Below are 15,858 nucleotides of genomic sequence, written 5' to 3'. Positions count from 1 at the left end.
ATCTGGATGACTGCCTCATCCAGGCAGACAGCAAAGAAAAACTCCTGCAGGATCTCACTTTTGTCCAAGCCCTTCTAATCTCTCTGGGATTTACCATCAACAAGGAAAATCCCAGCTGAGACCCCCCAAGACGGATAACTTTTATTGGGGGGTCTGTATTACAAAGTTGAAAGGTAAAAAGAGCGAACGCTGTTTTAGTGAACACTAAAACCTGAAAGCACTAAATATCAAACACAAAGAACAGAGATTTTTTTTTTCCCAGGGGAAAAAAAATCGCTGCTCCGCAAAAAAAAAAAAAACAAAACAAAAAAATCCAAGCACAACAAAAAAATCCAAACATAAAATAAAGTGGGGGCTTCCCCCACCACACACCCCCATCCCCTACTTAAATATACCAACTCTGAGATCGCACTACATTGGAGGAAATGGCAAAATCCAAAAAACGGTCCAGCTTTCCCTGGGGAAAAAAATCACTGTTCCGTGTGTTCGATGCTTAGTGCTTTTGAGTTTGTGTTCGATAAGAGCGTTCGCTCTTTTTACCTTTCAACTTTGTATAGACCCCTTTCTTGGGACCTGGACACATCCACCCAAAGAGCCTTCCTGTCTCCAGAAAAGCAGAGCTTTCTTCCACTTTGCTTGTCCCAGTAAGCTCACAGGACACACCTCACAGCCAGGAAGTTCTGCAAGCACTAGGGTACATGGCATCCTGCATCCTGTTGGTGTCCTTGGCCAGGCTGCACATGCGAAAGATTAAATGGCATCTACGAAGCCTATGGTGTCAACATTCTCAGTCAGTGGAACTACAGCTACCTCTTATTTCCTGTTTGAGGGATCTCTTATGGTGGGCAGATGTCTGTACCATGAACAGGGGTCTACATTTATCACCCTCCCCCAAGGCCAGATCATCACCACAGATACCTCATATATGGCCTGGGGGGCTCATTTAGGGGACATGTTCACCCAGGGCACCTGGGTTCAGAGGGATTTAGCTCTCCACATCAACCTGAAGGAAATGGTGGTGCACAGGGCTGTAACAGCTTTCAAGGCCCATCTCAGACCAGGAATGCTCTTAATCAAAACAGACAACACCACTTTCATGTGGTATATCAACAAGCAGGGGGAACTCAGGCCTACCCCCTTTGTCATTTAGCCATGCTAATCTGGCAGACAGCCTCATTGTTGGGGCTACATCTGATAGCCCAGTACATCCCAGTGGAACACAGCACCCTAGCAGACGTGTTCTGGACCCCCATGAATGGCAGCTGCAAAAGGAAACCTTCCTCTCAATTACTCACCTCTGGGGGACACCAGAGTTAGACCTCTTTGCATCCATGCAAAACAAACAATTAACCAGGTTCTGCACCAGGGCGTTCCACCCAGGAGCTTGGAAGATGGATGCTGTCCCTTTCTATTTGGGCAACATGTTTGTGTACGCCTTCCCTCCCTTGCCAATGATTTCCAGGGTACCTCTAAAGATCAAGGAGAAAGGGCCAAGAGCTATCCTCATTTCCCCGAACTGGCCCAGGCAACACTGCTATCCCTAGCTCCTCAGCCTGACCAAGGAGCTTCCCATGAGCCTGCCTCTCACAGAAAAAACTGCTAACCAAAGAAAAAGGGTCAGTACTGCATCCAAATCTACAAACAGCCTATCCACTTAGCTTATACCCCAGAGATGGATATCAGGCCACCTTTGAGCAAGCAGCACCCGGAGATCCTACTCCACAAAATGGAAAAGATTTTCTGCATGGTGCCAAGCTAAGGGAGCAAGCAGCTCCCATGCCACTCTCATCTTGGTTCTAGATTACCTGGCGGAGCTCCTGCAAAAGGGATTATCATACTCCTCAATAAAAATTCATGCTTCAGCTATGGCTGCCCATTGCCCTACAGAATAGCCTATGTTCTCCCACCCTCTTAAAGCAATTCCTTAGAGGGGTGTCACAAATCAGACCACCTAGAAGACGATCTACTCCTGCATGGGACCAGAACTATGTACTGGAAAAATTGACTACCTCCTTTTGAGCCAGCTGCTTCAGCAGCTATGAAGCACCTCTCTTGGAAGACTGCCTTCTTGCTAGCCATAAACTCAGCCAGGAGGGTTTCCGAGCTGCAGGCCGTCATGGCCATTGAACCTTTTATTATCTTCCGTGCAGACAGAACCAATCCTTCCTTCATGCCTAAGGGTGGTATCTGATGTGACCCTTAATCAAGCTATCCATCTCCCTATCTTCTTTCCAAACCCTCAGAATGGGTGGGGGGAGGATCCCACATACATTAGATGTGCACAGACAACTTGGATACTATCTGGATAGGACCAAGTCTTTCAGAAAGACTGACCAGCTGCTGGTCAGCTTCTCCCTTGGGGCAGAGGGGAAACTTTTATATACAAGCAGACCATTTCTAAATGAATATCTCACTGCATCCATTTCTGCTACTCCTCCCATGGGAAAATACCTCCCAATCCTGTCCGAAGCCATTCTACTAGGGCAGCATCAACCTCCACTGCCTTCATCAGAGGCATACTTACCAAGGGTATTTTAGAAGCTGCCACTTTGACATCTGTTCACACCTTCCCAAAACACTACCAGCTGCCTCTTGACTCCAGATCCTGGGCAGACTTTGCTTCAGCAGTCCTGCAAGGCATTGTGGCTTCCACTTAAAGCAGTGCAAGCCTTTTCTTAGAATCCTTCCCTTCCTTCCACTCTGCCTTGCAGCTTTGGCAATTTTCCCTCAAGTGATGACTGCAACAGTGAAACACGAAGAACATAGTACAGATGTTCATCGTGTTTCACTGTTGCAGTCATGACTGTAGGGATCTACCTTGCCGGCAGGCAGCCCTCAGTCGGCCAGAATCCCAAAGTCTGGGTCCGGCGTCGGTTGTTCAACCATTCTCCCTGATGTCAGAGTGCCAGGAGTATAAAGCTGACAGCCGACGCCATCTTCTCCAGTCATTCTTGCTGTGCGGTGATAGCAGTTCGCAAGTGCCGGTCGGTTGACTCCTGACGAATATTTCTATATACTTAGGTCCGAAGACTTTCTTCTCCACTCAAAGCTAAGTATCCCGTTGGGGAAACTTTTTTCTTGCTCCACTCCGATGTCAGAAAAAGTTAATAATTATATTTCATGTGGGAAGCAAATACCTCATAAGGATTTTCATTCTTACTGTATTCCTTGCTTAGGCCCTGACCACGACGTAGCTAGTTGTCGGTTTTGTGCTAGATTCAATCAACATACAATTAAGCGAAGGTACGATTTTGCATTTCATTACTTCGGTAGGCACTTTAACTACAAAATGTCGTCAGATATGGTTCCAGCTACCGGAGTTCACAAACGTCGCAAGGATAAAGACAGGCCTCCGAGGTCCAAATCTGATGATAGCGCACATGCGGAGCCAGCTTCAGGTTCGGCCGTTGTCAGTGAGGCGCTTTTGCAGCCCCTTTCATCGGTCATTTCAGAACCGACGGCCGAAACGGACTCTCATGAGGAGCCAACCAGGCCTTTAAATATTTCTGTTGCAGGACCTCCGGACAATGCTCCTTCGGATGGGTCCGGAGCCGCTGTGCAGGTACCGGCTTCTGAAGAGGTTTTCAGGCCTACTCAGCTACTAGTAAAGGCAAAGACAAAGGCAAAGACTCCTTCTAAATCAAAGACTTCAACACAGGCCTCTTCTGATCTGGCTCCCAAGTCACAGAAACAGTTACTCAAGATGGCGGAGGATTTACTTACTATGATTAGGGGTTCTCATCCCCCTCCAGACAAAAGGCCAAGGCAGGATGTTTATTATGATTCCTCTGATCAGGCTTCTGTTTCCTCAGTTTCTTCTGATCAGGAATATTCTTTCCCTCCTTATGAGGATTCTGATGCTGAAGAATCCATTCCTTCAGCTTCTCCCCCTGAGGATTTCTCTTTTGGGGAAACTTTGCATGAAATGAGGGAACATTTCCACTGGGAAGGACAGGAGTATTTGGAATCCAAGAAAAGACCGAGGGATTTTCTTCTTCTTCCCCAACATAGACCCCTGGCTATTCCTCCTGTTTTGGATATTGTGGATGATGCCTTTTCGGAGGCTAACTTAACCCCTGACTCTCTTCCTCCTGCTCCTGTTAAGCCTGATAGGTATTACAGGGTTCCTGATTCCCATCAGTTTTTATACAAGAACCCTGCTGCTGACCCTGAAACCATTTCTCAGGGTCCTAAGGGAGTTAAAGCCGCTTCTGCCAAAAATCCCATTCCTACTGAAAAGGATTCTCGATCCTTAGAAAGATGGGGCAAAAAGGTGTACACTTCTGCTACTTTGTCCATTAGGGCTCTAAACTGTCAGTTTCATATGCTAAAATACCAGCAATTTCTCTTGTCTGTCTTAAAACAAAAGCTTACTTCCATTTCTGCCTGTGCAGATGATAAGGAGTTACATGACTTCTTGCATGCCACTGAACAGGTTGGGAAGCATGGTTTACACTGTGGATTTGATGCCTTGGAGGCTTCTTGTAGGGCTGCGGCCTCTGGCACAGTCATTAGAAGACATGCATGGCTAAAGGAACAAAATTTACCTGAACAAGTAAAGGCTAAATTATTGGATGCTCCTGTTCAGCATAATGTTTTGTTTGGATCAAAAGCTGAAGAGGTGATTAAAAAGATGGAGGATAAGGTGAAATCCATGCAAACAGTTAAAGATTTCTTACAAGTACAGCCACCTAGATTTAGCAAGAATTGGCCTTCAAAAAATTGGTCCTTTCCCACTTCAGACAGGCCTCAGAGGGGTAGATATAGACGCTCCAGAGGGAGGCCTCAAACACAAGCTGCTTATAGACCAAGACAGTGGACTGCTTCCACTCCTAGGGGAGGAGAGGACAGGTCACAATCTCAAAGGAAACAAACTCTATGACTCCCTCTGTTGGGCTACAGGAACTTCTTGCCTGGAAGCCCTTCTCATAAGAAAACTCTCTTTTTTATCAAAATTGGACTCAAATAACCCAAGACAAATGGGTTTTGGATGTGATTTTAAGAGGTTACAAATTCCATTTTCATTCCTTGCCAAGGCCAAGCGGATGGCCAGACCTTCCAAAACATCAATGGACGGAGGCCTTAAACCAGGTGGAAACTCTTTTGGCTATGAATGCCATAGAACTGGTTCCTTTTTCAGAGATGGGAAAAGGTTTTTACTCAAGGCTCTTTCTAGTCCCAAGGAAGCAAAACTCATGGGAGACCCATTCTGGATCTGTCGGTCTTGAACACCTTTCTAGAGATTCCAAAATTCAAGATGCTTACTCTACAGCAGCTACTTCCAATGCTGTCCAAAGATGCATGGATGGTAACTTTGGATTTAAAGGAGGCATATTTACACATTCCCATCAGGCAGGATCGCAGAAAATACTTCAGGTTCAAGGCTGGATCGAGGCACTTTCAATTCTCTGTGCTGCCCTTTGGATAGTCTACTGCGCCCAGGGTCTTCACCAAATGCCTGGCTCCAGTAGTAGCTTACTGCAGACTCAAGGGAATTCAAATTTACCCTTATCTGGACGATTGTCTAATTCAGGCAGACAGCAAGGATGTCTTACTCCAGCATCTAGAATTTGTACAGAACCTCAAGTTCCTGAGATTCTCTGTAAACATAAAAAAGTCAAATTTGACACCATCTCAACAGAACTTTTCTGGATGCACTTCTAAACACTACAACCCAGATAGCATTTCTGACATCCAAAAAACAATTACAGCTGGCTTCAACTTTCAAAACCTTGGCAACTCTAACTCAACTATCTGCAAGGAAATTCCTGCAGGCTTTGGGTTACATGGCCTCCTGCATCCTTTTCATACCATATGCAAGACTACACATGAGGAAAATACAGTGGTACCTAAAAAGTGTATGGTCTCGGCATTGCCACAGTTTAGACATACTGATCTCCGTCCTTCCTTGCCTTCAAAAGGAATTTCTTTGGTGGTCCAGGGCTTGTGCTCTAAACAAGGGGAAACCCTTTCGTCTGCCTCCTGCCACTCAGATTCTAACAATGGACGCCTCGGATTATGCTTGGGGAGCCCATTTTCAGGGCAATTGTCTGCAGGACCTTTGGACAAAGGATCAGAAGCACCTGCATATCAACTTAAAGGAAATGTTAGCCGTTCAGAAAGCTTTATTGGCCTTCAGGAATCTTTTACAGCCAGGACAACTACTAATACGGACACAACACCACAGTTAATGTGGTACAATAAACAAGCAAGGGGGATCTCATTCCTACCCCCTATGCAGACTAGCCATGGATCTATGGAACACAGCTCTAGCTTGCAATCTGGATCCTCAAGCTCAGTTTCTACCAGGGAAACAAAACCTCCTGGCAGACAGTCTGAGCAGAAACCTTTCAGATCCACACGAGTGGATGCTGGACACCAAAATATTCAGGATGATAACAGCAGTCTGGGGATGTCCTCACATAGACCTCTTTGCATTCCATCTGAATCATCAACTACAGATTTTTTGCACCAGGACTTTCCACAGAGAAGCTTGGAAAGTGGATGCCCTGTCATTCAGTTGGAGGAACCTCTCGGTATATGCTTTTCCGCCACTTCCTCTTCTTCCACGGGTTTTATTGAAGATAAAACAGGACAAGCCCAAGATGATAATCTTGCTGGCTCCAAATTGGCCTCGGCAGTTTTGGTATCCAACTCTAAAAAAAAACTATGTCTGGCGCCCCCTTGGGTTTTACCTCCGTCTCCGAACCTTCTGTCCCAGCATCAGGGTCAGGTTCTACACTCTCATGTCAGAACTCTCAGCCTGGTGGCCTGGTTAATCCAGGGCCTTTGATTTCTTCTTTACTGCCCAAGCAGGTTGTGGATGTCATTTTAGAAGCCATCCATCCTAGCACTAGAAAATCTTATGCAGGAAAATGGAAAAGATTTTGTTCCTGGATGCAGGCTCAGGATTCTGATCCTCTTCTTCCTAACATTACTTTAATTTTACTTTACTTGACAGATCTCTTGCATAAGGGTCTCTCTTTTTCTTCCATTAAAATACATGCCTCTGCTATTTCTGCTCATTATAATACGGACCCTCCAATCTTTTCCCACCAGCTCATGAGACAGTTTCTCAGAGGAGCTAAGAACTTAAGACCCCCTAAATCTCCTCCCATTCCTGCTTGGGATCTCAACTATGTTTTGGAAAAACTAACCTTGCCTCCTTTTGAGCCTGCTGCCTCTTCTGACATCAAGTTTTTATCTTGGAAGACAGCTATCCTGTTAGCCCTAACCTCTGCCAGGAGAGTTTCAGAGTTACAAGCTCTTATGGCTGTGGAACCTTATATTATTTTTCATCAAGACAGGGTATCTCCGAGGACAAATCCTACCTTCATGCCTAAGGTGGTTTCCAAAGTGGCTTTAAATCAAACTATCCACTTGCCAACCTTTTTCCCCACTCCTCAAAATAAAGGGGAAAGGATCTTACATTCCTTGGATGTACACAGACAACTATGTTTTACCTGAACAGAACCAAGGACATCAGAAAATCAGAACAATTGTTTTCTTATGCTTCAAGTTCTCAAGGTAAAGCAATTTCAAAACAGACCATTTCTAAATGGATCGCTCATGGAATCAGATTTTGTTATTCTCACCATGGAAAGCAAATCCCAGGGGGGTATACGGACTCATTCCACCAGAGCTGCTGCCACTTCTGTGGCCTTCCTCAGGGAAGTTCCTACCAAGGACATTTTAGAAGCTGCAACTTGGAGTTCAATGCATACTTTTTCTAAGCACTACAATCTACCTCTCTACTCTAAGTCTAGGGCAGGCTTTGCCTCTGCAGTCTTGCAGGGCCTTTTAGCCGCCCCTTCCTCTTTATGACCACCTCCCTTTCTTTCAGCTTTGGGATTCTGCCCTACAGTCATGACTGCAACAGTGAAACACGATGAACATAGTACAGTTGTGTATACCTACCATAAATGTAGATGTTCGAGTGTCTTCACTGTTGCAGTCTGCTCCTCCTCCTGCCCCTCTTATTTTTACTTTTGTGTATTTCCTTTTTTCACCATTCTTCTGAGGTGTATTTGCAAAGGTTATGGGACCTTTTTCATTTTGGGACTCCTGACATCTAGGGCAAGAAAAACTGGAGAAGATGGCGTCGGCTGTCAGCTTTATACTCCTGGCGCTCTGACGTCAGGGAGCATGGTTGAACAACCGACACTGGACCCAGACTTTGGGATTCTGGCCGACCGAGGGCTGCCTGCCGGCAGGGGAGAACCCTACAGTCATGACTGCAACAGTGAAGACACTTGAACATCTACATTTAATGGTAGGTCTACACAACTGTACTTTGTGTACACTTACCATAAATGTAGATGTTCGAGCGTATTCACTGTCGCAGTCCTATTTCACTGTCTCCTTCCCCCTTTTTGTTTCCTTCATATCTTATTATACCTATTGGCTAGCCCCAGGCTGGCCTTCCTCAGGTCTTCTGGGCAGGGCTGTTATAGGTTGGGAGCAAGAAAATCTGATGTAATGGCATCGACTGCCTCCCTTTACAGCCCTGACGACCTGATGTCTGTCTCAAGCGACCTGCAGCTGACCCAGGAGGGATACTCTTTACTTTGGTATTCGGGCCAGCCGAGGGCTACCCAGCAGGGATAACCCACAAGTGATGATTGCAACAGTAAATACACTCGTACATCTACATTTATGCTAAGTGTACACAGCTGTACTTTCTTTACGTAATGTTTTCAAATATCCTGTCAATGCCTCTTTCCACCTGTGTTTGAAATTGTACGTTTTTTCTTTGTGTCCCTGTTATAAATGCTTTTATCACATAAAGATTCCATGGGTTACAATCTTTCTTTTTTTATATTTTCCAAGAAAATTTTTCATTGAAAAAGACTCAAGTATAATGTCAGAAAATGTCTCTGTTAATAAGAATAAATGCTGTTACCTCATTTCATGTGCTTTTCCACCCAAAGGAACTATTAAAATTGTCCCACACTTCATACCGTTCCATTTCTTTGTCTTCTTTACTTTGAATTCTTAACACATACATTTTCTTCTGTCTTCCTTTTGCTTTTTCTGCATATGTTTTTTTCCATGTCACCACTATTCTTCAGGATTATCTCTGCATCATCCTGCTGTTGTATTTTTCTCTCTAATGTATCTCCAGGAAACAGTTCCTTCATTTTCTGGCTCATTCTGCACCACTCTTTCTTTAAGCAAATAATCCTGCAACCCTCCCAACTGGATCTATCATTTGCCAACTCGTCTCCAACAACCAAATTTCTTTGAATCATCATCTCAGAATCCTGCTCACACACTTCAGTCTCGATATTTGCTTTCTCCACCATTTCTCTCACTCCTCCATCATCTCCTCCTCCTCCTGTTTCCATCTGCTTCACTATTTCTCCGTGCAGCTTCTGCGCCTCGAATGGAAATAAGAAGTGCTCCTGCAAAATGGGGATGTACTCGCAAAGACAACGAGTAGGGGACGTTTCACAGTGCACTGGCCAAATTTTCCCTAGTAGTACAAGTACCAACTCTGGTCTGGTCTCCTCTGAAAGAGGCTGCTAACCTAGTGGACTAACCCAATCAACAAAGAATAAATAAAATTATATAAATAAAATGCATTGCTTGGTTTTGAAAACTAACTTTGTGGAATATAGTGAACCAGAGCTGCTGTCTCTCTGTCGTGAACTTTTATTTATTTTTAAGGAAACTCTAATGTGGAGAATGTTAAACCAATGATTTCTGGATCACAGGCTAAGTTGTACTTCAGTTTCATTTTGAGGCTTTATTCAGCTACTTGTGACTAATTGAAAATAACAGCAACAGATGCAGTTAGTTTTATTTTCTTAGTGTATATGTATATATATATATATGTATATATATATATATATATATATGAAACATTTTATTTTCCCTGTGCAAGTGCAGTATTGTCTTAAGTGTAATTATTTCTTTTTTTTAATAGTAAATATTTTTTCGTTTCTTCATTTTTAAAAGCTGTGGCTGATAACATGTTATATTAGTGAACAGTATTTGTGAGAGTGTTATTGACACTTTTAGAGGCAGACTGGCTATAAGCTGTTATAAATTAATGTACTGGTTCTTTGGAATAGTGTTTAGTAACTGGGAGCTTGGTATCAGATTAGACATCAGGTCTACTGAATGCATGCTAACCAAAAATGTTTTGCCAAAAACACTTTTGTGAAAACTTAAGTTTTTTGCGAGGGGAGGTAAGCCCTTTCCATATCCAGAAATTTAAATATATCTTGTCCTTGGTTGCACAGCAGTAGAGAAAAGGGAATTCCCAATGGTTTCGCTTCATTTTGTCGCACATGATATGTGCGATCGTCCTCTTGTGCGACCCGTATTACCAAAATACGGAGAACTTCAAAGGATCAAATGTCGAAAATGATTTGCTGGAAAGCAGTTTCGACATTTGATCCATGTGTTTGGCAAAAAAACATTTGCTTATTTGCGATTCAAACACATGGTGAATCGGCATTGTTGTTTTTTTGCAGCATACTTGAGGCGTTATGCACGTTGGACACAAGGCGTATGTCAATTCAAAGGTAAACCATTCCCAGTGTCATCAAAGTGCATTCAGCAAAATATTTCTAGTTAAATAACTGAACTGCCATTGACACACTGACATGCTCACATTATGAGGGTGCTGTCACTGGAGTGGTATGAAGAACCCCCTACAGGAAAATGTTATACTATGTATGTAAAAGTATTTGTTTAATTTGTTATTCTTTATAAGAATTTACTAGGAAGCACCAGGCTCAGAGTCAGGTGGTAAAATTCTGGAGATTTAATGATAACTTTTTCTTTAGCTGATGGTGTAAAGTTTTTTTTTATGTGGCAGGTGTAAGTCATAATCCAAGACAGTAGTGCTTATTTTACCTTAAGCTGTTTTGGTCAGTTAGAACTTTCATGCTTAATAGGTGCCAGTGGATTTAGATTCTGTTACAGCTGCACCTGCCATTTTCTGGCAGCAGCAGCCTGATTCAAATCCCATCCTTCCAGTACATAATTTGGTGACAGCAGGTTTTGATTTCGTGCCTGTACCATTGGCTATCACGGGCAAGGTGTATACCATGAGCTTTGTTGTTCTTACTTAATAATGTAAATAGCAGGCTTAGATGGCTGTGGGCTGACATGGTTATATTGGTGAAGCAGTTGTATACTTGGGTATGATAAAACTATTATGGAATAATATGCTGATAGATATGAGTGTCACCAGCTGGAAGGATGCAAAAAGAAGAGGCATATGACTTTTTGCAGTGAGGTGCTAAAAATATTTGTGGTAACGTTTAAAGCAACTAAGCAGGAAATGAGTGATAGAGTAAGTAATGATGATTAATGAATATTATTTTATAGAAATTAAAAAAAAAAATGGTCTAATGCCTGAAAGGTGTAAACTTAATGTTTGTTTCACAGGAGACCCAAAGGAATGTTTGACTGATGATAGTTCAGTCGTTATAGGATGCTTAAATGATTGGTATGATGGAGTAGAACATGGATGGGACTGAGATACCAGTTTGGGTCAGGTTAGGAGGGCTTAGGTCAGTTTTATTTTATTGAGGGCAATTTCTTTGAGACGGACAGCTCACTGAAATTGCTCCCTTAAGTTTGTTTTATTGAGGGCAATTTCTTAATGTAGGACAACTCATCAAATGCTGCCTTCAGACTAATGCATCAGTTTTGAGGGCAGCTGTGGTCCTTTCCTCTCATTCCCTTCCTAGACCTTGGATATGGGAAGCAGTTTTGACAACCTGTCCCAGTCCAATAAAATGGCAGTCAGTGGAATAGACTGCAACCTGTGAGTGAAATAAAATGCATATCTGCCACAGAAAAATAAGTGTGTCTAAATGTAATGAAAGCAGGAAGGTTTTTGACTTTGATGATGTATTTTTTAACACGTTTCTGTTTGTAGGCTATGAGAACACTGAACTGGAAGCCCCACCTCGGACTGGTACGGCTTGATGTGGAGCTGTCTGATCGAACTGTGAATCTTTCTGTTTCACCAGTGCATGCTGCAATTATCCTTCAGTTTCAGAATAAAAGTAAGGAAGTGCTTTTATTTATTTTCCACAACAACTTGAACTGGCTGCATAAAATTTTCAGGTGAGATGGAGGGGTTGACATATAATTGTTTGTATATGTGTGCATGTATTGTGTGTGTGTGTATATGCTTCTTTATAAAATATAGATTCTTTGGAATCATTATTGTGTGTGTGTGTGTGTGTGTATGTATATATGTGCGTGTGTACATACGTACATGTATAATATGGATCTGTGTTAGAATGTCATATTTTCAGAACATCATTCATAACAGCATGCCAAAACAGCAAAATGGCACAGTACTGAATTGCCATAACACCAGCACACCAAACATTGAGCATTTATGGTTTTGCAGGGAAGTAAGCCCCCCCAAATCCCCCTCACACCTCCTGCTAATTATATAAAACAACTTTGAGATCACACTGCAGGTGGGAGTGGGCAAACTCCAAACCCAGCTGTACTGCATTCTTGCGCAGTCACCCACTTGCACTGCTGCAGTCTTTTCATCCTTGGTGTTAAAGCACTTGCATATTGTGTCATTTCACTGTTTTGGGCTCTCTGTTATGAACATCAGTTCGACTTTCTAACAGGGAACCATATTTCTAACAAAAACAGGCAGCACAAAAATAAGTGAACAACATACACTCAGACCTTTTGAACGATATTCAGTTAACTTTTATTCAGTCAATTTAAAATACACGCATTATATAATTAAATTTATAATTTCTTTAAAATATACTCCTCCAATAGTTAACTTTTTTGCCTTTAGAATTGGCTTAATACTTATAACTTCAATAAATCCTGGAAAAACATTTGCAATTAATTTTCCAGCAGGTGGCAGGAGTACCTATTGGGGCTGTTTATGGCCCCCACTTTTGCCAACTTTTTTTGGCCCACTGGGAAGTATATATTTCAATCAAAATGATTAGATAGAATTGCACTGCATGTGCATTTATTGACAGTATTTTTGTCTGTGGAAGGAACAGATGAAAAAATCTATGTTTATAGAAAAATTAAATCTGTCTGCTCATGATTGGCAATTAAGTTGTGCAGTGTCGAGTTGCCAGCCCGGTGCCCAACCTTCCACAGAAGGCACACACATGCATGCACTCATGCCTAGGGCCAATTTAGAGTGGCCAATCTACCTACAGCATGTCTTTGGGATGTGGGAGGAAACCGGAGCACCCAGAGGAAACCCATGCGACCACAGGGAGGACATGCAGATTCCGCACAGAAGGCAGCCTAGCCGAGAATCGAACCAGAGAACCTCTTGCTGTGAGGTGGCAACACTTATCCGCTGCACCTCCGTGGCCACCCTTTATAGAAAAATTAAACCGTGGTACTGAATTCTTAGGATGTTCATTACATTACTGTTGCAGTAGCATAAAGCTATAAGGATGTATCCTGTCAAGGATTGGACATCTGCCCCATATTGCCAAAGCTTTTGCATTCCTCCATCATGCACTGTAAGTTCAAGGAGGTCCAAGAGAATCTCAGTATAAAAACAGACATATGGGAGCAAAAACTTAGAACCTTACTGCCGTTGAAGATTTCAGTTAGATATTGTATTCGGTGCATCTTATGTTATTCTGCAGTCTTCATGAGAATCTAACTTTTCACAGTTAAGTACCCCACTGGGGGGACTGCTTCCTCTTTTTGTGAGAAAAGTTATGGTATCTTATGTCTAGAATAATAGGGAAGTGTTAATTCCTTGCAGACAGCAACTCAGCTTGCCTTTTTTGATTGGGGGTGGATAAAGAGGAGCAAATAGTCTTTGCTGTTCCTAGGCTACCTTCCCTCAGTATTTTCCTTGAGATCCAGAGACTGACTGCTTTAAACAAACTGGAGATAGAGCCTGATGCTAGAACCTCAGAAGTTGCCCCCCCCCCAACAGTTCTGAAAGAGAGCGACTTCCAGAGATGACTGCAGCGTCTGCTCCATCCCCTTCTGTATGCCATCCTTCAATGGATGTATTCACATTGGTCCTTTTGGAGTTCTTGGACAATCCTGTCCTGCTTTCCAGACCCTCGGGGTGATATCCTGAGAGATGTCACTAAGGGTCGAGAGGCTAGCACATCCTCCAAGGCCAGATGTGGACTTTCATCTGAGAAGGGCCATGTTTGCCAGTTCTGTGATTGGACGGTTCCAAGACTCACCCTCATATGTCTGATTCTGATTTGTCTTTATAAATGCCAAAGAAGTTCCAAAAAAAAAAGTGCTACTCCCCGTGTATTCCATCTTGTAGGGAATCTAAAGAGGACTGGTATTTTTGCTTAAGTGTAATCCAAGACAATAGGCGAATGCACACGCAACAAACTGGTAACCAACACAAGTGTGCAGATTGAACACAAGGCACTAAAATGAAGGAAATCGCCAAACTCAGTTCCAGTTCTGTAAACAATTTATTGACTTGGTTTAATATTTAAGAACACTGCTATGAGCTTTTGTACTATTGCCCTCATAAAAAGTATTGACACAAGGAGTTACTCAAACAAAACAGGAAATGGTTCTGCACATTTTTAAAGTTGTGAGAATTAATGCTTGCCATTTAAAGAAAGTGTACTGCTTCTGATTCCCATGACCTTCACCACAAACGCTCAACTAACGACAAATTAAGGGTAAATGAAACTGGTTTTGTTCATGTAGAACACAATATTAAAAATATGTAAATATAACAGTGGATAATCTAGTTGTTTAACTTCATATAACACATCTAGTTGTCCTTGATAAACAGTAAAAGTGCTTGTTTATCTTGTTTGTAAAGAATACCCGATCAACATACAAGTGTATTTAAAAAAAACAAAAAAAAAACTTTTAACTGGACAGCATTCCAGCAGTTAAGTCTGTGTCTTCACCATCTCTGAAATGGAAGAGATCTACATCTTTCTTTGGCATTGAATTCCAGTCTGATTTGGAAGAGACTGATTTTAGATCATGCCTCTCTGGTATCTTTCCTGCTTCTCTAGAGTCAGATTCTGTTGAGAATATTTTCTCTGATTCTCCTGTAGAGGAAATTTCATTTGCATGCGGTATTGCTAAGATGAGGGATCTCTTCTAGTGGGAGGAAAGTGAAAATTTTGACACCCAAAAGAAGGTATTTTGAGCTTTTCAAATCTGATAATAGTATGCCTTCAGCAGTTCTCCTTGTAGTAGGGTGCTGTGTGCTTTTAATACAGCTGGTGCTTCACCAGACAGTCAACCTTCTGCTCCTAAGAAGCCAGATTGGCTTTGCAAGGTGCCACAGACACACAAATACCTTTCACAAGCGTGTGGCATTTATTTAGGTAAGTAAGTTGGAGCTAACCTTCTTACTGTTCAGACCCAATCACTTCAAATAAAGATAAGAGCCTTTGATTGGTTGAGTAAGAAGGCATCTACTTCTACTGTTACTTTTAGAAAGATTAACAGTCAAGCTCAAATAGTAAAGTACCGTCTTGCATCTTTTGCTGAAACAACTAGGTTGTTGACAAATCTATTGTCTTCAGAAGCTAGGTCCTCTCTAACTTTTCTTAAGTTGTTCAGTCACCAAATGTTGATTAAAATGTTCTTGTGATGCTGCAGGTGCTGTTTTTTCAACCAGTGGCCACTGGATCTGTTACGTGCAGGTATGCTTGCCTCAGGTCTCAGACTTTGCTGAAGATGTGAAGATAAAAATTTTAAATGCTCTCCTTGACAGATGTTCTATTTGGTTCTTCTGCTGACGTTTTGAAGAAAGTTTGAGACAGGCAAATGTATTTAGGGAGTTAAAGATTTTTCTGTCTCCCATGCTCAAGTACTATATGAAATATCCCTCCAGTCCCTGGCCCCTTTTATAGAAATCGTGGGAAGCAG

General features: G+C 42.4%; 1 protein-coding gene across 1 annotated transcript in view; it reads left to right on the top strand.

Moving 5' to 3' along the window:
• The window catches only part of ANAPC2 (anaphase promoting complex subunit 2), a 1,102,972-nt gene that overhangs the window by 945,364 nt on the left and 141,750 nt on the right, over window positions 1-15,858 (top strand). Inside the window, 1 exon segment of the mRNA XM_044058339.1 lies at window positions 11,900-12,029. Coding sequence (XP_043914274.1) covers window positions 11,900-12,029 — 130 coding nt within the window.

The sequence above is a fragment of the Protopterus annectens genome, chromosome 16.part0 (genome assembly GCF_019279795.1).
Source record: "Protopterus annectens isolate FY-2018-M chromosome 16.part0, PAN1.0, whole genome shotgun sequence".
Classification (NCBI taxonomy): domain Eukaryota; kingdom Metazoa; phylum Chordata; order Ceratodontiformes; family Protopteridae; genus Protopterus; species Protopterus annectens.
Note: the sequence above shows the minus strand (reverse complement) of the source record. Positions and strands in the feature narration are given on the sequence as shown.